Below are 26,179 nucleotides of genomic sequence, written 5' to 3'. Positions count from 1 at the left end.
TTTTTCTTTAGGAACGGAAACGCGAGAAACTTGGAAAAAAGACAAAAATGAAGGTTAGTAAATAGGACGTTATGGTTTATAGTTTTATTCGAAACATAGTATAAGTGTTAAACAAAAAGCGTGATCGTAGCAAAGCAAATGAAAAAAAATATGCTTCTATATTACGTTAACGGTAACATTCAAACCGGCACGCTTAATTGCTGCAATCAGTCTAACTATGCCATCTACACGCGCACTCGCAGACCAAAGAATCGACGAATCGAACGCTGCTTGCGATCCAACATGCCTGAAAACCGACGTGTCCGAGTACCCCGAGCGATCGCAGGAATTTCAATCAGCTTCGCAAGGTTCGCGAGTGTTAACGAAATTAGAAACACAATCGTTCGGGCTTCATAGTAAAGGAAAAAAGGGGAAAAAAGAGAGACACCCATGTCGTAAGAGTTCAATGTTTATGCATGGGGCTGCGAAACGACCCAAGTCGAAGAATAATGCATCTGTAACCAATTATGCGTCCGAGCTCGGGCGAGAAACCGAGGCGAGAAGGAAAGCAGCTTCGACGAATCGACGATTCAGCTGCCAATGACGAGCAGAAGCCTAAGCTTCGAATGAATCTGAAGTTTTCCGATATGTTTGTCTCGTTTCCTCTTTTGAACAATTTCCAAAGAAAGAAACGGAGACAAACACATCGGCAAATTTCAGATTTATCTCTGGCAGAGCACTACTTACTAAATAACTAGATGTTAAACCATATCACCGAACAGTCAAGAATGTCGCTAGAACTGGCAGAAAATACCTATGCTACCTTTTACTTGTAAATGTCATACAGTGTATACGTCCTTTCATACTGCAGTGTCTGTTACCCAACACTCGGTATAAAACACCGAAAACCACCTGCACCCAAGAAGCCAAAACCCATCTCAACAGCAATTCCTCAATCCTCGTGGATGCAACCGCAGAATGCAAGAACGTCGAAGGACGAAAAAGAAGAGAACCCCAGGCCTCTTGAATTCTCCAGATATGCGAGAAAAAAGTGAACAAGCACAAAAGGGGATCCCCTAAATCCGTTTTCACGGCAACCGCATAAGTCAAAAACGATTTTTCTCAAGCCCGGCTCTCTCGGCGTCCGCGTTATGACGTACATATATATATATATATATATATGGTCCTTAAAGGGGGCCCGATAGTGGGGGTGGAAGAACGCAGTAGAAAGAGAAGGCGGAGAAGGAGGGGGCGGGGGTGGGCACGGGGGGAAAGAATAAGGCCCCGAAGGGTCCGTGGCTCCGAGTATATGCAGAGAACGCAGTGCACCAGTTATTTATTGTAGCTCCCGTTTATGCTTTATTTGTTATTTGCCCGGTCGACTGGCTGGCATGACTGCCAGCCCACGTAGGTGTACGAGTACCTACGAGGGTACCTTATCTACCTTCCAGACATGCGTTACACAGCCTTGCCTCGACCAGATGAGCCAGATTCGCATAATTGGCCGCTTAATACGAAGCATTCTTTCCTCGGACCCCCGTGACCCCTCGCGTCGAATAGAATTTCTTCCCCGAACAGGATGGTCAACCTTCCGCGGACTGATTTTTTCATAACTGTAACACGTTGCAGTTAACGAGAAATTATTACTCCTCTCGGGATGTTGCACGGTTTAAGTTAATATCACCGAGACACGTTTCACCGAAAACAATTATTACCGACTTTCTATCTATTCTTTCTTCAATTTTTATTGTATGTATATATATATATACAATACATTGATCGCAATTTTCATTGCATTGTGGCATCGAAGGTCGGTTAAAACTGTTCTCGATGAAACCTTGTCTGTAAGAACTGTTTCGGTGATGTTACCCACTCCGCACTTGTGTAAACCATGAAACGAGATTCTTTTTCGTACCAACGGTAAAAATGATTGCACATTCGAGAATAATTTTATTTGTGCAATATAAAGTTTCAGCAAGAGTCAACAGTACTTCTTGACTTTGTTTTTTGCCAAATAATTTTTGCAACTGACTAGTCAACTGTACATCAATTACTAAGAATTCTCGATTTCTGCTATCGCAGGCCTCAGGAAGCACTCATCAATTTGACATCGGAAAGTCTCTCAGGGGACAAAGAATCTCTTCCACGCACGGGCAATGTGTTGAGGGAACATAAAGAACTCAGAAGGACACAGAATAGCTCAATTAAGGCTTATCGAACGTAATAGACAATTTTCGGTGGACGTCAGAATATTAATGTGACACGAGGTTCCACGGCTGAGTTGCGGAGACTGTTAATTAAATTGTATTTAAAGTGAATTAACGACCGCGCGTATCAACGGGCCTGTTAAGCCTCGCGTCGTAAATGAATGTCGAACAGGTGCAGTCGGGCAGACGTGGTTCGCGGACGTCGACGGTAATTGTTAAAGTCGTAAATTGCTTGTAATTGTTAAAGCCTGTACCTGGCATTCGATGTGTTACGCGGCGTAAAGCCCGCGTTCGGTTGAGTTTCAATCCAGCCTCGATCGAAGATTGCTGAGTAAAGGCCACTCCGGGTCACGGATTATCAATTAACTTCGTTTGTACATCTACGGAATGCGAGTCGTACACGCTGAAACAATTACATCCGACCGCGGCGAGACGAATCTATCTAATTGTCAAAAATCTACTTTTACAAATTGCGATCATTGATGAGGTTCCACTTTGTTTCTTAATCGCTCGTCTGACGAGGAGGATTAATTGAAGGCTGGTGATCGAGGGTCAAGGAACACGAATCGACGACACGTAAATCTGGCGTAGGAGACTTCAAATTAAAATGTAGAACCCTTTGTGCAATGTTATTTTATAGACAAAGAGACATCTTACGAATGATAATATACGTAGATTTCTTTCAATCATATCAATGTCTAAGTCGCGTGCACTTTTGCTATTCGTATCAGGAATCATTGAATAAGACCGAATCGTGTCGGTCCGCGGCAGAAGATAACGGAAGCGACAACTATCGCATCCCGCGTGCACCATATAGCAGCAGTGCGTCGCACACGTGTGCGTGGAGGCTGATAGTTAAGTCATCCGTGGCGCAACGTCGCTCTTAAGTGCACCTCGACGCAAGGTGGTCGGTAACGTCGGTGTCAAACAACGCTGGAGAGTCAGAGGGCAGAAGAAGAGGGGCGGGAAAGGGAGGATATGATGAAGAAAGAAGTTCGAAGGAGACGTTGAAAGAGGATCCCAGCCCGCGAGGGGCGGGCTACAGGGCCGAAGACACCACGAGAAAGAGAGAATAATGCGTTAAAGCAGCAAGCAGCAACTACTCTAATTGACCACTTTGTCCATTTATTCGATTTATTTAAATTATGGGACAATTGACAGTAGGCATTCTATTTTTTAAATCTCCCCGGCCAACCGGCTGATTGGGCGAGATTGGCGTGAGACACTGGCCCCACAGATTCCCCAGTTGTGGGCTTAATCAGCTTTGATTGCTGCCCTCTCTCTCGCCTCTCGACTCTTTCACTCTTTCTCCTACCGGCTCTTCGCACTCTCTCTCCTTCGCGCTCCCTGCCTCTCTTTCCTTTTTATTGTCGTGCCGGCGCGGCGTGCGCGTACACGCTCGATGAACAACGCACAATTTTATTTTATTCCGTTTCAACGCGGATCCCGCGACGAGCTTAATATCGTCCGGGAGTGCGAGACGTTGATTGGCCGATCTGTAAATTGTGGGAATGTGCCTCCGGATAACAGAGACACCGAGTGAGGCCGCCTACTCCTCTCTCTCTCCCCTCTTTTGTCCACCGATTGCCATAATTTCTGTCGCCGCTACTGATTCGTTTCTTCGTTTTCAATGGAAAAATTCCCCAGCCGGCAGATTTCGTTTCCCTCCTCGTTCACGGTTCTCGGTCTAGCGATCATGGACCCCACGGAGAAGAAACGCGAAATACGCGCGAAAGAATCCGCGTGCGCGGATAAAACAACGAATCGACCAAAGGCGACGATCGATGGTGTACCGGTGTATTTATAAACACTTTACTGGTGTATTTATAAACAACTATCGACGCGGTTACGTAACGTCGCTCGATTCTATCCCCACGATGTCCTATAATTAATGAAATTCCCATTGGGTCACCGACTTCTCTATTCTATCACCGATCGATCGGCATCGCGTGCTTTGTGACCGATCTAAAATTAACCCGTGTCGCTAGAATGCCACGCGAACGCTCCTTTTGTCAGGGACTTTTTCGTCCCGTTGCACGTGGCTCGTTTGGGAATCCCTCTGTTCAAAAATCTGACACGAGCGTCACCTTCGATCGTCATTGGAACGTCTCGCGAGGAACTCGATAAACTATCCTTTCTAGGGACCTTTTTCTTTCGTTACACTTGTCCATGAAGCCAATAACTATTTCGCTTTGCTAGAACAAATTAAACATAAATTGTGCGTAACGTAGATTTCACAAAATTTAAGTTCTCGAGCAACGAGGTAGGGTTGTTCAATCATTGCTCGTGACTTCCAAGCAGAATTTTACACGTTACTCCCCACTTTTGCAATGCGATGCAATGCAATGCAATGGTTTCTGTTCCAAAAAGTCTACTTTTCACGATTTCCGTTAGATTATAAAGCGTAGAATTTATAGTACAGAATAAGAATGTCCGTCTCGGTAGAGTTGCGCACAGCTTTTCCATCGGAGGCGTAATTTTTCGAACGTCGGGGGTGGGTGTGTATGGGGGACCTGCATGAATCTGCTTCCACGCACGGTCTTCCTCTCTTTCCCGATCGTCCGCGGACATGGCAACCCCCTGCAGCCCTCTCGTGGGACCCACTTGCGCTCATCCCATTTCCTTGATAATTCCCATAATGCTGTGGGCGGATATTCCAATAAAGGGGGAAGAGCCCCCAGCCACAAAACGTTGAAAGCATGGGAGACGACTCGTTTCGTCAGGTTGCACGCGTTTTACGAGCCTGCACCGATTCAATCGAACAAATACAAGACGGGACACGCGCGCGCGCGCGCGCGCACGTCCTTCGCTGTAACGAGATTTACGGAACCACGTCACGTGACCGTGGGAATTGATAATTGTCGCGATGGGATGCGGGACCATTGTTCGAGAATTTAAATAATCTGGGAAAGACTTAAGTGGACTCTTGAGTAAATAAATATCCGACGTACGTTTCTTTTATTTCTACCTCGATCATTATTGAGATTATTTCAAGTTAATGTAGTTAATAGTGTAGCTGGTGTAAACAAGTTTAAAGTTTTCATTCAATTATTGACAGGAATTTCGAATTTATACAAAGACGATAGTATAACAATTTGTATACTCTCATCGTGAGATCATAATCTGGGAATTAGTAATTCCTGTATACGTGACAATATTACTTCTGTTTGTACTAGATCTGCGAGTTGGGTCCATCGGTGCAGTTCACCTAAACAATGAGACTAGATTGATCACTTAGATGTGATGTTATTAAACGGTTGAACAACTTATTTGAAATAATTGTAGACCGATAACTATCGGGTAATTAAAGATTATTTAACTAACAGAATCGCGATGAAATGCTCTATCGTAATATTGCTTTCTGTACAAAAAGTGTTAGAAAAGTTATTAAAACCGATTCTCTTTAACTAAAATAAACTATTAAAAAAAATTTCACAATCGCATTAAGCCACTCGTTTGGTCATGCATTCGCGTCCGCGCCTCTTTCGATCTCTGAGTGATCCTCTATGTATACGAAGTGTTCCTGCGCGTTCGTGCTAAGCTACTGATGAAATTGATCGGTGACTAAATTGTTATTGTATATAGCCGAACTGGATACTGACGCGAAACTACTGCTACGCATGAAATCCTGTGAATTTCGATGACGGTTTCCCTTTGGTTAGACCTCCTGTTTCGGAACGAGGAAATTCGGACCACCTGTTGAACAACCCCATCCCACGGTCAGGTTAGAATCCCGTTTTCCGATAAAGGGGTGTCCCCGGCAGCTAACCCGACCGGCCACCCAAATAACTCGGCTTACATCCGACATTTCGAAAACAAACGGAAGTGCGCCACGCGATCACACGTTTTCTCTCTAGAAAAGCAAAGTATCTCGAACGTGTCGAAGCTCGACGTATCGCGGACCAATTTAACGAAAGATCTTTGTCTCAGGCGCGATAACAGGTTTCCAAGCGTGACAATTAAAAGGGCGAGGGCGAATCGACTGGTTCGGCCAGATCGTCGTCGATTTAGACGCGTCGCGTCGGCGTCGTCCCCGCGACCCACGCTCCCACCCCTCGGGCACTTTTCTTTTATTATTCTTTGTTTTTCGTCCCTCCCTTCCCGGCTGCGTCGCGGCGCGGCGCGGCGCGCAGGGTCGTCGAACGCCGGGGACTCGATTTGAATCTAATTACGATCCCGATAATTCCGTAAGGAGGAGGAAATAGTAACTCACCGGAAACCTTCGGGTCAGCTGCCTCCACCTTCATCGCCGCCAGGCTCGCTATTGTCGGCGGTACCTAAAAGAAAATACATTACGATGTACAATGCACCAGCATGCTCAGGGCCGTGCTCGCGATGGGGACACGAAAGGGGGCCGCCCACGCAACCAAGGGGACGGAGTACGCCTTCTATAAGGTACGCGACACGTGTCGCTGAAAAGTTGAATGGCTCCAAATTATCCGGGCCTCGTGTCGACCTTTTAGAAAAATCGTGGCTCCCTTTGGTGCCCACAATTTTTTTGCTAGGTAAAGACGACGTTTCAGACTTTGTATACGAACTGAGCCACCTGAAGCTGCGTCTACGTCACGTGAAGATCTTTTTTTTTTTTTTATTAATGATAAATAAGGGTTCTCTCAAAATGATGTGTCTGTTTAAATAATTCAATCTGTGCTATTTTATCGGACTTTCTTTTAGAATTTAAAGGTCCCTTTACTCCGAAGAAAATGTATTGAAAACTCATCGGAAGGTTAGGTAACTCGTAATTATTTCGGAAGATTAAAATGGGAGATTTCTTTTACAAGAATCTTAACAATTTTATACTAAATAAGTATCGGAATAGGTGTGATTTTTTAGAATAGCGAATGCGATTCAAAAATTCAATTTCCTGTTGCTGGTAGCGATAGGCGTTAACCTTTACTCGGCCGTCGAATTTTCGCGGCGATAGAAACTATGCCTTTATCGTTACGACATCCTCTCGGGGACTTTACGTGAAGCGGAAACGGCTTCCTGTTCCCCGAAAACGTCCAGGAATCGAAATACCGTCTCGATTTCTTGGGTCAACGACCTCGCTACTGCAGGCGTGATGCGCACAGCATATGTGTGTCAAAGCATTCGTGAAATCACAGGATGCCTTTTGCAAAAAGCATTTTTAAATTCGCGTTATTTATCACCTTAGAGGCGGGCAACGTTTTATTCGAGTGATAAATAACGAATGAAAGCAACGTATAGCAATTCTTGACTCTGGGAAGTATAATATAGATTTACTACCTAATAATCGTTACTTTAAAACTTCAATGATCAACGTCCGTTGCTAACGTACAACTATTTGTGTACACCTCAAATAAAAGATACAGAATAAAACCTTTTTGTTTAACATTTCGTTCTGATTATTATCCATTTTGGTAAAAATTATTCACGAAACCGAAGGCTATGTACAGAAATTCTAAACTGCTGTTCTGCAACACCATAGCTGTTCGCCCTGGAAACGTAGGGATTCTTGTTAAAGGGATGGTGTAAATTGAAGTAATGAAGAAACGAAAAAGCCCAGAAGCTAAGGAACGGTTGCGAGCGGACTCCAGTTGCCAGAAGCCCTACCGCGGTACAAATTATTCGAATCCTGTACGATTTCCGAAGCCCTATCCGCGATGCCGATCCGAGACGTCGCTGAATTTATGAAGCAATAATTGCTACATAGCGTCCGTCGCACAGTGGTCCTAACTCGTAAAAACGCAATCGAGGATCGTATTATTGTTTTAAAAAGATAACAACAAAATGGCACATTTATCATTGATTAGGTAAGTTTTACATAAAATTGGCAGTATTTAATATTTTTACGATAAAACGTGAAAGAACTTGGAATACAAACTAATAGATATCCTGTAACATCTGTACCAAAAATCTGCATTGGTTTTGTGGCTCAACCTTCACTAATTACTATTATTATTGTCCTCGTTACATTACATTACTAATACAGGACATTATCGCGCATGTGTAAAGCAACGCAACAGCACGAACATCAGCATATATATAAAAAGTTGGCCTATAATTACGAACTACAACTCGAATCTCGTAAATCTACGAAGAGGTCGAAAATTTGTTATTCGATTACGTTTTTACAACTTGGAGCGGTGCGTCACCCGTCTTCGGGAATTTCCATTTTCTGGCGAACGCGTCGCGTCGATTTTCTTCTTCTGCTCGGGATCGAACGCGTCTCACGTGCGCGACCAATCGCGTTCCATCGATCCGACGGCCACCGATCGACCATTTATATTCCGTGCTCATAATTATCGTCGACCTTCGATGCCCAATATTACGGATCGCCTGTGCGGATCGCATGGCAATGCGCCGGAAAGAATGTTTCAGCAGTTTCCGCGGGAAATCGTACGTCGCGGTCGGACCTCCAAAGAATCACGGATCGAACATCGTTTTCAGCTTGACAAAAGTAATTGTTCTATGTGGGTTTGAGGGGATCAAAAACTGTACCACCTCTTGCTTAGCTTTCGGATAAGAGCACCAGTAGTTTACGCGAAAAATTCAAATCTTAAACAAGTAAAAGGAAAAGCTTCTAACGGTTTGTCTATCTTTCAGAAATTGTATGCATTTCAAAGAAAGTATTGGATTCTTCCACATCAACGGTTCAGCACTTAGACGTCGCAACGTTGAATCACATTTTTGAAAGAGTCGTTTTCAAGAGGCGCGTTTTGTCGCGAAAAGAAGAAAAGTTGTTCAAATGAAACGCTCAAGCCCTGTCCAACCGTCTGTTTCACATTTTTTCCGCAAAAGTTCTCAAAACCAGTTCGTGTTCTAGCAGCCTGTACCAGAAATTCTTCTTGCGAGCGGCCGAGCTGGATGCAAAATGGATTCCAGTTGTCAGCGCGTTGGGCATCTAGGGGATTTATCTGCACGATTCTCGGAACGCCGCGTACTCGCGAAAGTCGAGTTTACACCCGAGAACCAGCGTATACCCCGGAAGAAAACAAACACCGCGAACTTCGGTCTCGTTTCCAGACATCGGAAAGTCAATATCTCTCGCGGTCCGTGGCCGGCGGAGCGGATTTCGATTGCGGAGTAGTCCGCGCGGGTCTCGAAGAGTTCCCCGGCGAAACTCGGCAAAAGAAAAACAATCCGTGGAACAAGCGGGCGAGGAAGAAGCGACTCGAAGGAAGGAAGCGACGATCATAGAAATAAATAGAAAATACCGTAGGGTGGTTGTGTGCGCACGTTGCCTAAGAGGACAACAACGACCGCGACGACTTAGCAGAAGAAGAAGAGGAAGATCGAAAAGGAAGAGCGAAGAACGGCCCAAGAGAAGTAAGGAGAGGGTAAAAGAAGATCGACCGGGACGCGAGAGAGAGAGAGAGAGAGAGAGAGAGAGAGAGAGAGAGAGAGAGAGAGAGAGAGAGACGCGAAGGAGAAGGTAGTAGATGCGAAGGGGAGGAGGGAGGGCAAAGAGGGAACCGGGAGAGTATAGAGGTATATGAGAAAACAATAGAGCTGATTTGCAAACAATAGAATAACGTTAAGAGTCGAGTATTATACGCCGTTGTTACTTCTTGTGCCATAACGCCGGAGAGCATATGCCCATTAATATTCAAAGGCGAAAATAATGTAAACGACACGACAAAAATCGAGGGAATAATTTCAATTCTCCCCGTATGGGATTCCAGCGTGGCGATACATCGAGCGAGCCTCCTGGGCCCATTTCGTGTCTCTTCTTCTTCGACCGTACGTACACATGCATATTTAGCTACGAGAGACCGCGCGCAACGACAAAATTCCGTCGAATCCCGTCTAGCAGATGATCCACGATTTTCCGTCAATTGCCCTAAGTAATTAAACGTATCAATCCGTCTACGTCAGCGTCAGGTGACAATGTTCCGAGTGTCCACTCTTTGGCTAACATATCCTTTTTGGATCGTCATCGTTGCATTTGAATACGAAATCTTGAGCGTAGACAATAAGACCGGCAATGTTAAAATTATTACGTACATATAGTAGCGCGAAATGGGGGATAGAAGACACATGCACTTCAAATAAAAACAAACAAACAAGATTCGGTGGCGTTACCCAGTGCCAAGAATGGAACGCCATGTCCGATTAAGTAATTATACTATTAGTTTGTAATATTTTCTCGAAATAACCACCATATTCTTTCCATCGGAACATAAAGAACAACTAAACGAAGTTTCATCTGGATCGGATAAACATAACAGGACTTACAGAGAAATTTGAAACGGACAGTTTATGGCTTTGATATTATTGAGGGGAAAGGGTGATACATGTATCATCGTGTGAGATATTATAAATAAAACATCATTCCTTATAACCAGTTTCATCTTGAACAAATTCCGTGGTATATAGTGCACTTCATAACCATAAGAGGATATTATATTAAGAAATATTATATTAAGAACCGTCGAAGGCAACGAAGGCGGTTGTTGAATCATCGGTACGTTTTGATGACTCGATGACGAGTCGTCGACGATCCGTGAAGAGGCTCGCGTTCCACTGGGAATCGTGCATCGCAGCAGCGTTAGAATAATTCAAGGGTTCCTGGAACCACGGTCCACAATAATCCGTCGCGATACACATTGGCGTAATCTCCGTCGTCGAAAGAGTCGATTCTCGACCTTAATTCGTTCAGACGCGGTTCTCATAAAATAATCGAGAACAATGATTCCTTTCCCCTCGATTCGCGACGCGATAAAACAGTCGCGAGAGAAATGATCGGTGGCGAGCAATAAAGTTTCCCCTCTCTGTAAAATTTGGACACCTTCGGGATTTATCTTATCGCGTTGCTGCTTGCAACAATCGAGAATCGATTATTCGAGGTGTTCTTGAACCTCGATGTAAAAACGACGGAATTGCCGACGAGATTGGCCGCGACACAAGAAAGCTACTTCGAGCTTCTGATTGTTTCGATAAACTGGACGTTTAGTGAATTACGAAGTTGAAACGTGTTTCTTATTTCAACATGCTTGAGATGCAACGCGATATGAATATTTCTTAAGATTAATGTTCAACGCCGTTCGAAGAGAATTGGTTAGCAATAAAGATGACGTTTATTGAGATTGAGAATAGTCGAATGAAAATTGAACGACGTTCAATGGCTGACAGTTACGCCTTCTGTCACGGATTTCGGGTTCACGTAAATTTCAATTAGTCTCTTCGTTAACCCTTCTTCGACACCGTGAACGCGTATTAACCCCGGCGCGGTGTTGCATCGCAACACGCGCATCGAACGAATTTGTCACATGTCAACCGCATTTAATTACGATAATCGACACCTCGAACGAGGCTAACACCGGCATTGCTTACCGCGACAAGGAAGAATTCTCTTTCGAAGACGAGCGCAGGTGCGCAGGTTGTCCGGAGCATAAAGGTGGGTAATTATCAGGGCGTCACGCAGATCGATTAGTTCAACGTTGACACTTTGTTTTTAAGCTTCAGACTTTTCAATTTAAGAAGTATCTCGAAACTCGAAGTAATTAAACGATCAAAGTAAGATCTTGTCCCTTATGTTTTGTTTTTGTATCGAACGATGAGTACCAGACCGATGCGTATTATGCGAATATTGTATTTAATATGGTACGCAAATATACGATGCACGTTTATTGATTATTTAGAACATGTTCAGAACAGTGTAACCACTATAACGATACATCACTCCTGTCATTTATGTCTACTATATACTGTAAACGATAATGTGAAGTACGATGAATTTTAATTAACAATTTTATGGCGACAAACATTCAAAATAAAACATTATGATTTGATGCGAATAAACTTTGTTATTATACAATTTGATTTTTATTTAAAATTTCTTTTTACGATTCTTCAAAATTATTTAATTATTTAATTATTGTACAGGTTTAAAATTATTTTAGTTATCTTTTCAGCTTTCTTTTCTTTATAATAAGCTGTAAGCTCATAGCACCGTTTGATTATTATAATATACATGATATTCACGTATTATTTTTATTTCCTTTGAGCACTTTTTAATCGACAAAGACAACCTTTATTTACTTACAAAATTGAAATGTAATGATTTATAAATATCGTGTTAAATATTCTTGGAAAAAGTGTGCAATTATTGTTCTAAATGAAACCCAAACATCTTGGGACTATTTCTAACAATAAGAACTCGGTTGTCTGACTTTATACAGTTCATCCTCGTCTCTATGCTTTCAAGAAGATTACGTAAGACCTAGGAATTAACTTTCTAAAAGAACAACTAACATTCCACGCCATACATTGACACACCCTTCGATAACATCATTCGATCTATTCGTTATTCTGATAACTAGGAATAAACTAGAGTATCGATAACGTTCAATTTAATTACTAAGAATTACACAAAACAGTTTTAAAACGAAGATGGAAATTTAATAAATAAATTATAGAATTCTAACGTAAGACAATGCCTTACTAAATAGATTAGCTAATGATACTAATATACGCGTGACGTCTTACTCGAAAAATTCCACTTCTGCTGAACGAGACAGGAAAGTATCGACAATTCGACGACGACAGTGACGATTTCACGTTGCGTCAACGCGTACGCATCATCGTGTCACCAATGATACGGCATTACATGTTGTTCTTGGACGCGGTTCAATTCACCCGAACAACGAACATCGATGGACGCGGTTTCTAACATCGGACAACCGTGTTGCGAAATTTCAGAAGTGGGCCGTGACTAATTTAACAAAAGTCTAACGATTGAAAATGTCAAAGTGCAAAACCATCGATGTTCTTTCCTCTATTTTCCAATCGTGTGTTAAATGTATTTTTCATCGTTTAATTTTAGTTTGCCTTAATGCCGATTGTAATATAAATAATTTTAAAATGATGAGAACATACACAAATTGAATTTTATCACTTTAGTTCTGTTATCATTTAGATCAACGGTATTATTCTTACGATTTAATGGATTCAAGTTAATAAATTAATTTTAAAAAGGAAAGATGTCTTTACGATATTAAAAAAAAAGGAAATATGCTTTAATCTAGATTAAGAAAATTATTGTCGAAGATAAAAGTTTATTGCACGCCTAAAAATTTGTCGAATGTTTCCAGAATTACGAAAATCTTGTTCTCGACGATTTTTCTCTGTACTCTCTCACGTCAGTCGTTAATAAATTGGAATAATTACTTTGATAGAATTGGCTCGCTGCAACGTCCGTGGATCTCGGCGTTGCTCGTTAAAGTGGAAACAAGTTGAACGAAATCCAACCGCTGTACCAGATGCTCGCGGCATGTTGACAATCCGGTGTCACGTCATCATCAACGGTCTCGGTGTCCACGAGCCCCGAGTATAATCGATCTACGTCTTCGAGAAACGATTTAAGGTCCTCTCACATCGTCAAATACGAACCAAGCAACGTCAAGCAATAACTAACTTCAATAATTATCGTATAAAAAACTAAGATTAAATTCTTTTTATGAGGAATATAGAATCGAGATAAAAAAAAACCTAACTATTGCTACTGCTATTAAATTTAAATTTATAATTTGCAATTTATGCATAAGTTGTTTATAGAATTCTATCCTAAAGAGGATTAGGTGACCAAAACTTGGATTAAAATGCTTAACTAACGAAGGAACTGTTACGTTACTTTCTTCCAGTTATCAAGACACTTCGTATTCTATACAGAATATAACTATCTACAACAAAACGCATATTCCTCTAACATCGTTCACCCCGATCGAACAATACAAAAATTCTACTCTCACCGTATAACCCCCACCAGTTCCATACAAAGCCTAAAGTACCCAGTACCGTTAGCCGAGGACCGACGTAAAAATAAAAGAGAAACAGTCGATTTCCATCGCGAGGGAGAAGGGTCGAAACGCTCCGCGGGGGATGAAAGGGACCCTCCACTAATTAATTTGTTCGAGTGACTCACCCTTGGCTCCTCTGGTTCCTCCCTCCTGACGTTCTGGAACAGGACGCTGCCCATCTGAACCTGAAGATTCTGCTGCAGCAACTGCGCCAACTGCGGGTTCTGCGTCAGAATCGCCGGATTCTGCTGCAACAGCTGAGCCAACGCTGGATTCTGCACCAGGATCTGACTCAAAGGAGAGTTCGCCATCGCGTGAAGAGATTGCTGCTGCTGCTGCTGCTGCTGCTGTTCTTGGTGATGCTGCTGGTCTTGCTGCTGCTGCTGCTGCTGCTGCTGCAGGCAGGGCGAGTTGGCGTTCGACGTTTGACATGATTGAGATAGGTTGCTGGGAGGTGGATTGTGCCGTGGTGGGCTTTGAGGGGTGTGCGGCGGCGTCGGAGGGCTTCCTGGCGCCATCGATGAAGCATCCTTCTCTTCTTTGACCTTGACCTTCCCTGCAACGGAAATTTGTTCGTTTCGATCAGTCCACGGAAATTGAAACAAATAATAGAATCACGACATTTTTCTCCCAACGTAATTGACCATTGCAAACATTCATCCTTAATTTAAATGTTATTATTTTAGAAAATTATACGGCTTCGTATTTATTTCAACTCATAGAGATATCAATCTCATAGAGATAGATTTTTAAATGTAAATGTTAATGACGAATTCGGTCGTGTGTTAAATGACCTATAGTTCATTTTTCTACAAATTTTATATTCATGAAATTTCCCAGATGATAAAATGACTTTTTTTTTTTTTTTATAAAGATTAATATATCATACCTAACAAGTACTTCACTAAAAAAGTGAGTTCTAAACCGTGATAACATTACATTTGTCAAATTATATAATTTGCAATTGTATAGAAATAAAGTTTTAGTCTCATAGAAATTTGTACGTGTATTAGTTTAGTCAATGCGTTAGTCGCGATCGATTGGTGCATTTTTTTCTCAGGAAGCTAACCCCTCTCTCTACCTACCCTGATCGCGCTTGGGAAGCTGCTCGACCTCCTTACCGCACGAACACCGCGAAAAGACTGACTCCGAGGCTCGGATTTTCCAAGATTTGGGAAAGTGTCAGAATAGTGGGGAGTGCGCCACCGGATTGGTCCAAAGCTGAGAGACGAGGCAACGAATGGAAACGCGACGACTACGCGAACGAAAAAACCTGACTGAGGGGAAGTTTTTGCTGGTAGAGGGCTAGAATCGTGAAATTGAGACGTCTCGATCCTGAAAAAGCCGCAATCGACTGCGAGCAGGTACATCTGCTCCGGGTCAGGCTGATGCCATAACACCTCTTAAATTACGAGTTGTTTACAGACTGCGGATGTTTACACAAATTCATACTTTCACAGATACAGACCAAAAATTAGAACATGAATGAAAGTATGGCTAATCTTCTAAACGATATAACGTGTATGTTATTGTTAATATTTTATATGTTTTTGCATTGCTGTGCATTCATACAAATTTTTCTACATCTCCACTTGCCATCAATGCATAAACATACGCAGTCTACTTATTTATCGTCAGAAAAGAATATCTTTTTCTTGACGTTTTCGTGTCACTAAAGTATTCATCAAGCCTATACAAATAATTAATTTTACCTGTTAAGAAATTTCAAGTGAAAATATTAGGTGGGTTGAAAATTAATGTCGTTTTTGTAATTTTAAATTCTTGTTCATCACTCATCAGCTCATTGACTTTCATCAATTATTATTATTTGATATTTAAAATTTATTAAAAATTTGATGTAAAAGAAACGACATTACTTTTCAGTCTACCTGATACATTATAATCTCCACATTTGTTGTGTTCCCACAGTTACAATGAGATCAAACAAAATTCAGCGATCGAAGAAAGCAGAATTTGTTATAGATAATTTAAAAATGCGTAAAATCAGCGGAGAGCGCAGAAATTGTCCCGAAATGAACTTTCTAGGACATGGTAAATTCGTTTCCTTTATCTTGGACACGAACGGGACGATCGTCGATTCAACTATTTTTCCCAAAGCGCTACAGAGAATCATCCCCTTCGTTCTCGAAAGGAGACAAGCTTACACGGTGCATCCTGACGAGGGTTTAAACTAGCAGAAGGAGTCGTGGCAGCTTTTAATAACCCCGAACCGGTGGCTGGGCTCCGCGTTTCAGGTAGATCTATCTGGATTTATTCGCGCGAGGATCCATGAGAACATCAGAACCCGATCTTTGGGCCTGTACCTGCAGCTTTCGACCTGGCCAGTCGATTTCGTAGCCGCGAAACAGGGAAACCAGACGGAACAAGAGGGAAGGAGATCGAGAAGAGAAAAGAAAGGAGATTTGGAAAACGGGAAAGGGCTCGAAGAGGCCAGGTTGCTCTACGAGATTCCCTGGGACCCCCCTCTGCCTGGATCGATGACGTCTATCGAAATTACGCAACCCCTTAGGCATCATTTCTACCTCCTCGTTCTTTCTATAAGTCCCTCCGCAGAGTTACCATCCCCCCTTCGTTCATTGTACAAGCTCTCGGGATTTTCCTTTTTTTATCCAAGGGCCGACTCTAGCGTCGTTTAACGAGACGGATACGCGCGGCTGCTCGTCGTCGATGAAAAATGACTATCCTCCGTGGTAATTTAGGAGACTGCCAGACGTTGTGGGAAAATGTTCCTTTTTTTAGGACCATTTCGAAAAGCAGATTGAGTGGTTCGTGGTTTAATTGAACGAGGCGAAAGTGCGAGTATATGTAATGGAACGAGTTAAACTCCTTGAAAATTACCAGTTTATATATTTTAATAAAAACAGCTTTGCAGGAACTCGCTTCTTATAAACTTGCGCATTTCTTCGTTTGGTTAGTTTTTAAGTTTGCAATTTATGCCTATAAACGGTTCAATCGTGTTCATAATAGCTTCGTTATATTGTATAAATACAAAATATTCCACGATGAGCGTAAATGTGTAGGATAAAACTGTATTGCTACGTTTTTATAAGCTGCATAAATTGATGAAACATACCATGAAATGCACATAAAATGATGTCAATCGTATTTAATTTTATATAGAATCTTTATAATTAATCTTATTTTTTCTTCGTAGTTCTTATTGCGGAATTAATTCGTAGATTCAGTAATGACAAAGAAACTTCAAAGGTACAATTTAGGAGCCTGAATCGAATCGGAACTCGAATCGAGTAAACCGAATCACGGTCTTATCCGAATCGTATTGGGGAACATTTATAACTAAAATGAAGCGTCCAGACATGGATATTTGAGCTCACTTGGAGCTGAAGGCGATGAAAAAGGATCCGGAGGAGCACGAGAGGAGTGACTTGAAATGATTTCGTACACGTTTCAGCGTTAAATGGATTCCACGGGAGATATTCCTGAGGGATCGCATGCACATTCGCGTTATGCTTGTATCCTGGGCCGGATCCTTAAATCGACTCGATTTTTAAGGCCCGACCCGAGGAGGATCCCGCGCCGCGGGGATCCTGTGTTTCTGTTCCTCTTGCGACCGTTCTCCCTTTCGTCTTTGCTCCACATCGGCCTGCATCAGCCGCGAGTCGTGGTCGATTGATAAAAATCAAGAACAGAGAAAACGCGGCAAGAAATGCCGCGACTCAGGGGTTGGGGGCGATTCGTGAAATCGAAACGGCCAGGAAAATAATTAGCGCCGTTAGCGAAGAAGCATTCGCGTCTCGTACGAAATTTACCAAACCAAACGTCTGTTATTTCTCGGTGCAACGTTTGTACAAATCAAAGAGGAGCAGAAGTTTTATTTGGGAAAAAGATGAGGCGCATGAACTCTGTTTAGTGATGTTTAGTGATATTTACTCAGACAAAATAAAATATAATTTGATTGGAATTTTCATCGTGAAACAAGATTTTATTCTGTAATTTAGAATCTGATTTCGATTATGAAATATAATTTGATTTAACAATTAGATTCTAATTTCTATTGTGAGCCATATTGCATAACTTTGATAACTCTTGTTTCATTATACGTAAATATCAAACGAAGAATTATGAACACTCTTAAGAATTTAAAGAAGTGATCAGTTTACTAACATTTAGATAGTGACTTTCCAGGAATAAAATGCATTTATCGAACACTGTTCATGATCCGTTCGTCATGAGCTATCTTTGAAATATTTTACTGTTTATCAAGTGATAATCTCACGTAAGTGTATGTCGGTCGATCACCTTTTCTGTAAGTAAGAGCGAATCTCACCTATCTTGAATAACGTAGAATGTTCTATAGAGTGGTTCTGGAACCAGAATGTGAAACAAAAATTATTCAAATTATTCAAAAATCTATCAAACACAATTTTATAAAATGCCTTTTTTTTACGTAACAATTTCTAATTCATTAGTGATTGAATAACTCAATTCCTATCTAACATTAACAATCTTAATTTACTTTTAGCTACCGTAAAGAGGGTGTTAATATCATTTCCTGCCTAGGAGCGTAAAGAAAACAAATGCACTACTGTTGAAAAGTCATTCGATTTTCCACGATTTCACAAGAGAATCGTCGATTTCATAGTACTTTTGTCGCGAGACGCTGATCTCGAACGCGCGCGGAACGAAGAACCATGACGGTGACATCCGACCCCGAGAAGTTACAATTGGGAAAAAACCCACAGCCTGTCGCATCTTGCGCCCATTTTTACGAGATACTTAAGCCTTTAAACGGCCCAGTCGAAACTGGAGCAATGCAAGAAAGAGCGAGACAGAGGGAATCTCCGATTTCAAATTTCTCCCGAGAAATCGATTAACCCTCGTGCGTTGACGCAGCCCGGAATGGGGTCGCGCGAGTTTTCTCAGGGGTTAAATCGACCGTGGCCCCCAAAAACTCGCGTTTTTTTTGTCCCTCCACGAGTTCGCAGGTAGCTGCAGCTACCTGCACGCGCGCGTCCACCGGTAACCCGGAAAAGGAATCCGTGATGGGGAAAAAAACCAAAGAAATAAAATAAAAAGCAGGGGAAGCTACCCCTGGGGGGTAGAGAAAAGGAAAGATTACGCAAGAAACCTCGAAAAGGGGGAAGAAAAACACGGTGCGGAGCTTGGTCCCTTGGTAGGACGAAGAAACCTTCTCTCTTTCTCTGCCGTAGTCTGAGGGTTGCCGGGGGTAAGAAAACAGGGTAAAAGTGAGTTAATAGTCGGTAAAACGGTATTCACCCCGTGACCCGCCGGGGTTGCCGGCTCCTTTTGGGGTTGAGCCCCTTTTTCTTCCTCTTTTCTCACTACCGTCAAGTCTCTTCCGGAAGGGGTCGAACGGAAAACCGTGGAGGGGTGGAACGGATCATCCCTTCCTCGCGCTACGGCGATGGAAAACCGAGACACGAGACACTCCTTTCGTTGAGAAATTTGAGTAATCGTTCCGGAACCCATCGTCGAGTACCACGGAAGAGAAGGGTGTCCCGGTTTTTTCGGAAAGCTGCATATCGGCGTGAGAGAATGAGACGTCTTTGCTGGAAAATTGATGTTTTCTAATTCGTACGAAGCAATAAAACGATGCGTTTATGTTGCAAACTCTACTGTAAATGGTTTATCGTAAGAATCGTGCGAATAATTATTGCTTCTATATTTCTGTCGATTTTTTTGTAATTTCTTATGAATTTCGCAAATTATTCAAACTAGTAATTGTTGTTTGGAACACATTTATTTATTCTAGACATTTCTGAGAGTACGTAGAACATCGCTGACTATGAAAAAAGAAGTTAATAAACTATAATTTCACACGTAAGTTTTTTAGAAAATTAATCGATGTACGAGTACATTTTACATCCACCGTATGTCTCGCGATCTCTAACGAGTCATATAAAGTTACTATCATTATAATGAATTAAACGAGTCCAAAGATGCACACATTAAAACGACGAGATTTCTGTTTTTGCAACAGGACGACTCCGAATACAAGAAGTTTTAAGAACCTGGTACGATTACGTCAGCTCAACATTGTACGTATCCCAATCTGCAGGTTCGCGTCTTAATTTTGAATATGAACGAAATCTGAACGTCGCGCGTCGATAAGACTTCACGAATCGGGGATAAAATGGAAGGTGGACTTTTATATCTCGTGTTCCAGGAACACGCGAAATCCTCGTGTTTCGATGGCTCGCGCGAAAAACGATCGGTGTCCGCGACGGTTAATATCGCAATTAGCGATAAGTCCGAGAACGGTCTCTGTCGGGGCCAGACCACTTCGTTTTACGAGGAATCGCGTCGGGGACGTCGGATTACGAGTGGTCGAGTCTCGACTTTCTTGTTTCCCATTAGAATCGAATTTCGTGCGTATCGTCGTGTAATGAAACACGCGAGCGTTTATAGTATTCCTCGCGTTACGCATGCCTAACGCGCATACGTGGAAATCGAAACACGGATTTCGCGATCGACCGACAAACGAGACACGTACGTTTCCCACGGGACACGTCGATTTACGATTCACACGGTCCGCCATTTGTTTGCACGATCTTGTTTATACACTCTAGTTTCCATCGCGTCAGGATTCGCGTGTAACACGTTTCTTGACTCATGCTTCGGTTTCGCTTGGTTCGCGATCAATGAAACAAGTTCTTTGACCGAAAACGGTGCAAACAAGGAAAACCGACGTTATTCGTGGATCTTACAAATGTTTGTTATAACTAGATTCTGTTGCCAGAGTATATACAGTGAATGAAAATTATATGTTATTGTTTCAGTGTTAATTTGTAAAATATATCTGACGTACATTATGTATATATATTTCATGTTAGCATATCTATTATAGCTTAATTATAACAATCTTTAATCATTTCGATTTTCCTAAAAAATTTAAGTATATCTTTGGAATTAAAATCACGTGCAAATTAAAAAAAAAAAGAAAAAGAACGAATACGTTACAATACCACTTGAAAAAAATAATTACAATATTAAGATTGACTCTCTAATCATGGTAAGAAGTTATTTGCAAAGTTTCTATTGTTTTTAAAATCTCTATAGCGTAATCAATTCGATTCAGAATAAATTTGGTTTTACATTGTTACAAGACGAGGTGACTTGTATTCAAAATGCAAAACTTAACCCTTTTGGTACCGAACGAAAGAATTATATCTAAGGGAAGAATATTGAATCAAGTTGATCATGTAAGGTTTGAAAACGAAAGTACATAAACGATATATACTGTTGCTTGGCACTACGACGATTAATATTAAAATCTTATGTTTTTTAAGATGTAAAAGTACGTAAAATACTAAATCGTACTAAATCATTTTATGTTAATCGTAAGGAGTGCATACGTCAAGTATTCAGAAAGTCGAGCAGAGTTGCCAGTTTCGTTTAGTGAAAAAAAGTGTTGAAACTTAACTTTAAACATCGAGAGCATCGAATTCATCGAGGTTAGGGCGCGAAAAAGGGGAATATACATCGCTTAGCATAAAACGCTCAGCACGAGGTTGAAAAAGTCTGTTGAACGCAGGACTTAATGGCGGTTCATTTGTTAGCGAGCCAGGGGGATATTCCAATAATTTCGCGGGGCGGAAAAATGGAAATCGATTCGAGTGGCCTGCACCGACACCTGTTGAGGGTTCAAGGTCGCGCGATAAAAGACTCGATCCATCAAAGAACGCGGTTCCCGCGAGGATCGCGATGGAAAAGTCGGCCTCGGACGAATCTCCGTAATAAATCGTCGATTCTCCATCGGCTCGTCATCGCCGACGACGATATATCGACCGCGGCGAATCGACTCGCGTCATTAATGCCTCACGGCCGGTTCTTCGTTCCAGCTCCTTCGTGTCGGACAAAATCACCTGGAGGGCAGGACGACGGACAGAAAAACGTCGATGATACGGGAAAATGATCGAACGAGTGCCTCGTCCACCTTTCAAATACACTGAACGAACCGTGAACAAAGTTCACATTATGTATTGTACCTTGCAATGTATTTGTTTTTGTCTCTATTTATGGAGTTACTCAGTCAGGAGTGGAAGTACCGATGCGAAGAAATGCGGAACGGTACTTGGTAAAAAAAAAACGAGTCGAAAGCGTGGAAGACGATTTTTTTCGTATACGCATAGTACTTTTAGTAGTTTTCCTCGAGAATGGAGCAACTTACAGAAAAAAAAAAAAAAAAAAAATGATTTTCAATCTTAAAACTGATTAAACAACTTGGATTTATTTCTGGACGAGAAACTGTGCGATGTTAACCAAAAATGAAATCTTTTAGATAGACGAAGTGTTCGTAAAGTACTAGAACAATTTCCGAATAGGGGCATGAAAAAATTGAGAAGGAGTAAAAGGTTAGCGAGCAGTCGAATTAATCGCGGTGTTTTTCGAAGGTTCCGGGAATCCAAGCGATAATGTCACGGGAAATCGACGAGGCCAGAACACACACCGGGTTCTCGAGTTCGCGGAGATCCCGATCTCTCGCGACTATCGCCGAAAAATCGCCACAGGGAGCGGCCCCGGGGTCCGCGCTCGAATTAACGAGCCATCTGCGTAATTTTTCAGCGGGGCTTCGGAGCAGGCCCGGGACCTGCGAAACGAGAATTCATCGAGCCGGGTGTAACGTTTCCAAATTTTAATATTTGACCGTGGCGAGCCGGTCGGAAAAGGAGAACCGCACCGAGGAGTGCGAGCGAGAAAGGGGACGAGAGAAGAAGGCGAGTGGCGCGAGAGATAAAGACCGAAAGGGCCCCGCGGGGCCCATTTTTAACACCTAACAGAAGTCAAGATGCCTGGCCGTGATTAGCGTTCCGCCGGGGCCACGATGGGGCTCCGGACATTATCCTGTGAGAAATTGGCGGCCGTTCGTTCCTTTGTTCCAGGCGATTTTTTATTGACTCAAATTCTGGAAAAAAAGCAGAGAAAAAGGTTGACGGGGGTGGGAGGCACGAGATGGCGGTTAGAATCCCGCGGTGCCACGCGGTGTGGGAGGCGATGTCGAGCGGATGAACGGTAAGATAGAGGGGAAAGGGAAACAGGCAGAGAAATATAAAGACGGAAAGACACGGGCTGAAGTGGGGGTGAACGCGGATCCTAGGTGGGGGAAGAGAAAAAAGGGCCAGCGAACAACTGGCCACGGTCGAAGCCAGAGCTGCGCTCATTTTTTCTCGCGACCGAACCCGAAAACCCTTTTATGCTCACCCAAGATTAATTATCCACCGTACTCGAAAAATGAAACGGCCGCGAACAAAGAGGAGCCGCACCGATCCGCCGGGAAACGTCGGCTGTCCTATTGCCGTTTGCTCGTTGCTATCGAGCATGACGACCGAACGTTCTCCCGGTACTTTTCGTTCTTTTTAGGAAATTGCGGGGGATTCTCGTGGCTACAGTTAGCGTTGGTTTTTAGCATTATCGATCGCGCGTGCGAATTTTTTTATATGTACAGTTTATTCATAGGACTCTTAGTCTCGAAAATAAAAATTGGGAAGTTACAAGTTCGTTGGAAGAATTGAATTTCAAGGAAAAGGTCTTCCGAGTTATCAATTTTTATCTCTGAGACTAAACGTCGCACGGATAAACTGTGAATGTATAAAAGTTTCCTTTTGTCATTCTCTGTAAGCTGATATTATTTTTTAAATTCGACTGTTCGACTGTTTTTGTTGTTTTTTTTTTTCGTTTAAGACAACAGCAACAGGATCGAGAAACTCTCCTGTAAGTTCCGAAGACCATCTTGTTGACACCTATCTCATTGTAGAGGGTGTTTTTGCACCGAAGTCTTGACTGGTACAGCCTGGCGCCAGAAACTACACCTGCTCTTTATTTCGCTGGTGCAATGACTAGTGACGCCAGGTGGATTGACATGTTTCCACGTGCTTAAAAAAAACTGGTGCCACTGATCATTATGATAAGCGAGTAGTTAGGATTAAATTGTTAGATTTAATCTTGTAATGTCATAGTTTCTTACTTAAGCATACATATCAGCATCGTTATGAGGTCTAGCGGAATCAAATGTTAAATACGTTTTCCATGTTGTACATAACTATTACTTTTCTTAAAAAGTATCGAATTTGAAGTTGCATGGTAGTTTTCATTCTACGATGTTTTGAAGAAAATTGCTGGCCCAAAAAAGTGCGAAGAAGACAAGCTCGCAAAGATAGTTTGTTCTGTATTAGACGTTAAATCGGTAATTTAAGGTTTGATTCTACATTTTATTTAGTATTGCACTGAATAATGCAACTATTTTCTCCGTCGTCGTTCGAACTTCGTACGTCCGCGAAACCGAGAAAAAGTGTTCGAGGGGCGGGCTTTCATCAGCTGGAGAGGGTTGACGAAAAGGGGGTAGGAGCTCGTTAGGTCGAAAAATTCCAGCGAGGGGGCCGATTTGAATATCGCATAATGTCGAATTAATGCCGGAAATTCGACTCGGTGGGGCCCCTTTCTCGCGACGCGGTAATGAGGCCCCCGAAATTTCGTGGCGACCCCCATAAAGCTGTTTCGCGTATGGAAAACGTGTTGGGGCAATAAGCCTCTCCTCCTTGCCTCTCCCTGTACCCATCCCAACGACGTGGTTCTCTTATAAGAGGGACTCGAAACGCAGAAACCCTAGGCGTTCCACGGGGGACTCGTTCTTCTACTTTTTCCTACAAAGAGATAAGGGAGTCTGTCCTTCGGGACAGAGAATACACGATCTATCCCACGAGTTTTCCAACTTTTACCGAAACTCACTCTATATGGTAATAATTTCAAATTTATATTTATATTATTCGAACTGAACTCCTTTTAAAGAAATACAAGTTTTACTACGATCATATAGGTTTAGAAAAGCCCAATGTTTACGAATTCGGTGAAATTTTGCGCAATTTCGATTGTCTGTTTCAAGTAGTAATTGAACTGCTCCCCGCCCCCCCCCCCCTTGTTTTTGTCAATATTCAATCCTAAGAGTCGCTTTTCCGCGTATGAAAAGACATAGCGTTGACGTCAACGGCCTCTATCTTGTGGTAATGAAAGACATACAATTACGTCAGAAGCTGCGAGTGTGTTAACATGTAGCTTCACAGGATGCCTTTGATGTTTCAATGACGTGGAAGTTTGATGAACCTCGATGAACCTTCTATGTGCAGAATTAATAACACTGGGATCCTGAGCAATACTTAACAACGAACCAGACCCTGTACTTGTTTTCTTTCTTACTTTTATATAGTTTCTTTCAGTTTTCACAAGACCGAGTCTTCGTCGGTCTTCCTTACCTCGTTGATTTTTCCTTGGAATACTTAGATTTACCACCTTCTGTTACTCCGTGTTAACCATTTATTATCATATAATCGTATAGTTATATGTACGTTAGGTACAGTTGTTGGTTGAAGCATCCTGACCTGTTGCAATATACGAACTCTGGCCCATCATTTATAATCTCAATCTTGTACTCGGATAATGTATAAAAGTTATCACTTTAAAGTTAGGCTTTAGATCGTAAACGATGAGTAGACGCCGACACACTATTATGTAACTTCTGGTATTCGTATTTCTAGTATCTAGATCTAATCTCGTATGTAGATCTCTGCTAACCATTTGCAATCTTGAGCTTGTGCTCAGCTAGCGTTTCGAGTCGTGAAAATCTTATGCAATCTCAATTTATAATTTTAGGTGTAAGATTAGGATTATAACCGACTAGTAAGAATTCACGCATCATCAAAGTCTGAGCTGATGATACTATAAATGTAAAAGGGTTTCCAAACAGAGGCTCCAGGATTTTGTTTCTATGTAATAAAATGCGATTATCAGCACAGTTACGGTAATAGATGCAAACCCGATGAAAAAAGTTCTTAGAAAGTAAACGTCAGAAAAGAAATAAACAAGACAGAAAAGATAATAAGAATCTCCGTAAATCTAGCGTTAAAACACAAAATTCTAAAGCCACTTAAAACCTTTACGTGTTAAATCTGGATTAGTTGAAAGGTGGTTCGTCAATTTTAGTGCCGCCATGTTTCCCCACGAAAACCTTGCTTCTTTTAATAATTCGGGCCCCTGTTCGCGTCCTGCGTTCCTCGGGGCCCCGACGAGGCTTTTCTGCTTTTTTCTAGAGCAACGTCGGAGGGGGTGGGGGCCCCCCTCTCCCTGATTCTCCTCTTATTTTATCCGAGGTCGGGTCCCATCCGCGCGTCCTTTCTTTTTGCTTGACATAATTTAAAATTTATGAGTTCGAGAATCGGTTATGCGCGGCCTCCGCTT

The 26,179-nt window shown here is 42.2% G+C and overlaps 1 protein-coding gene across 3 annotated transcripts in view; it reads right to left on the bottom strand.

The window, feature by feature from the left end:
• The window catches only part of LOC128886138 (uncharacterized), a 125,256-nt gene that overhangs the window by 28,822 nt on the left and 70,255 nt on the right, over window positions 1-26,179 (bottom strand). For all 3 annotated transcript variants that reach the window (XM_054140742.1, XM_054140744.1, XM_054140743.1), the window contains 2 exons: window positions 14,074-14,504; window positions 6,400-6,463 (listed from right to left, as the gene is read on the bottom strand). In XM_054140742.1, coding sequence (XP_053996717.1) covers window positions 6,400-6,463; window positions 14,074-14,504 — 495 coding nt within the window. The remainder of the gene's footprint in view (window positions 1-6,399; window positions 6,464-14,073; window positions 14,505-26,179) is intronic.

The sequence above is a fragment of the Hylaeus anthracinus genome, unplaced genomic scaffold (assembly GCF_026225885.1).
Source record: "Hylaeus anthracinus isolate JK02 unplaced genomic scaffold, UHH_iyHylAnth1.0_haploid 11982, whole genome shotgun sequence".
Taxonomy (NCBI): domain Eukaryota; kingdom Metazoa; phylum Arthropoda; class Insecta; order Hymenoptera; family Colletidae; genus Hylaeus; species Hylaeus anthracinus.
The sequence above is the reverse complement of the archived record's forward strand: the minus strand, read 5'-3'. Positions and strand labels throughout refer to the sequence as shown.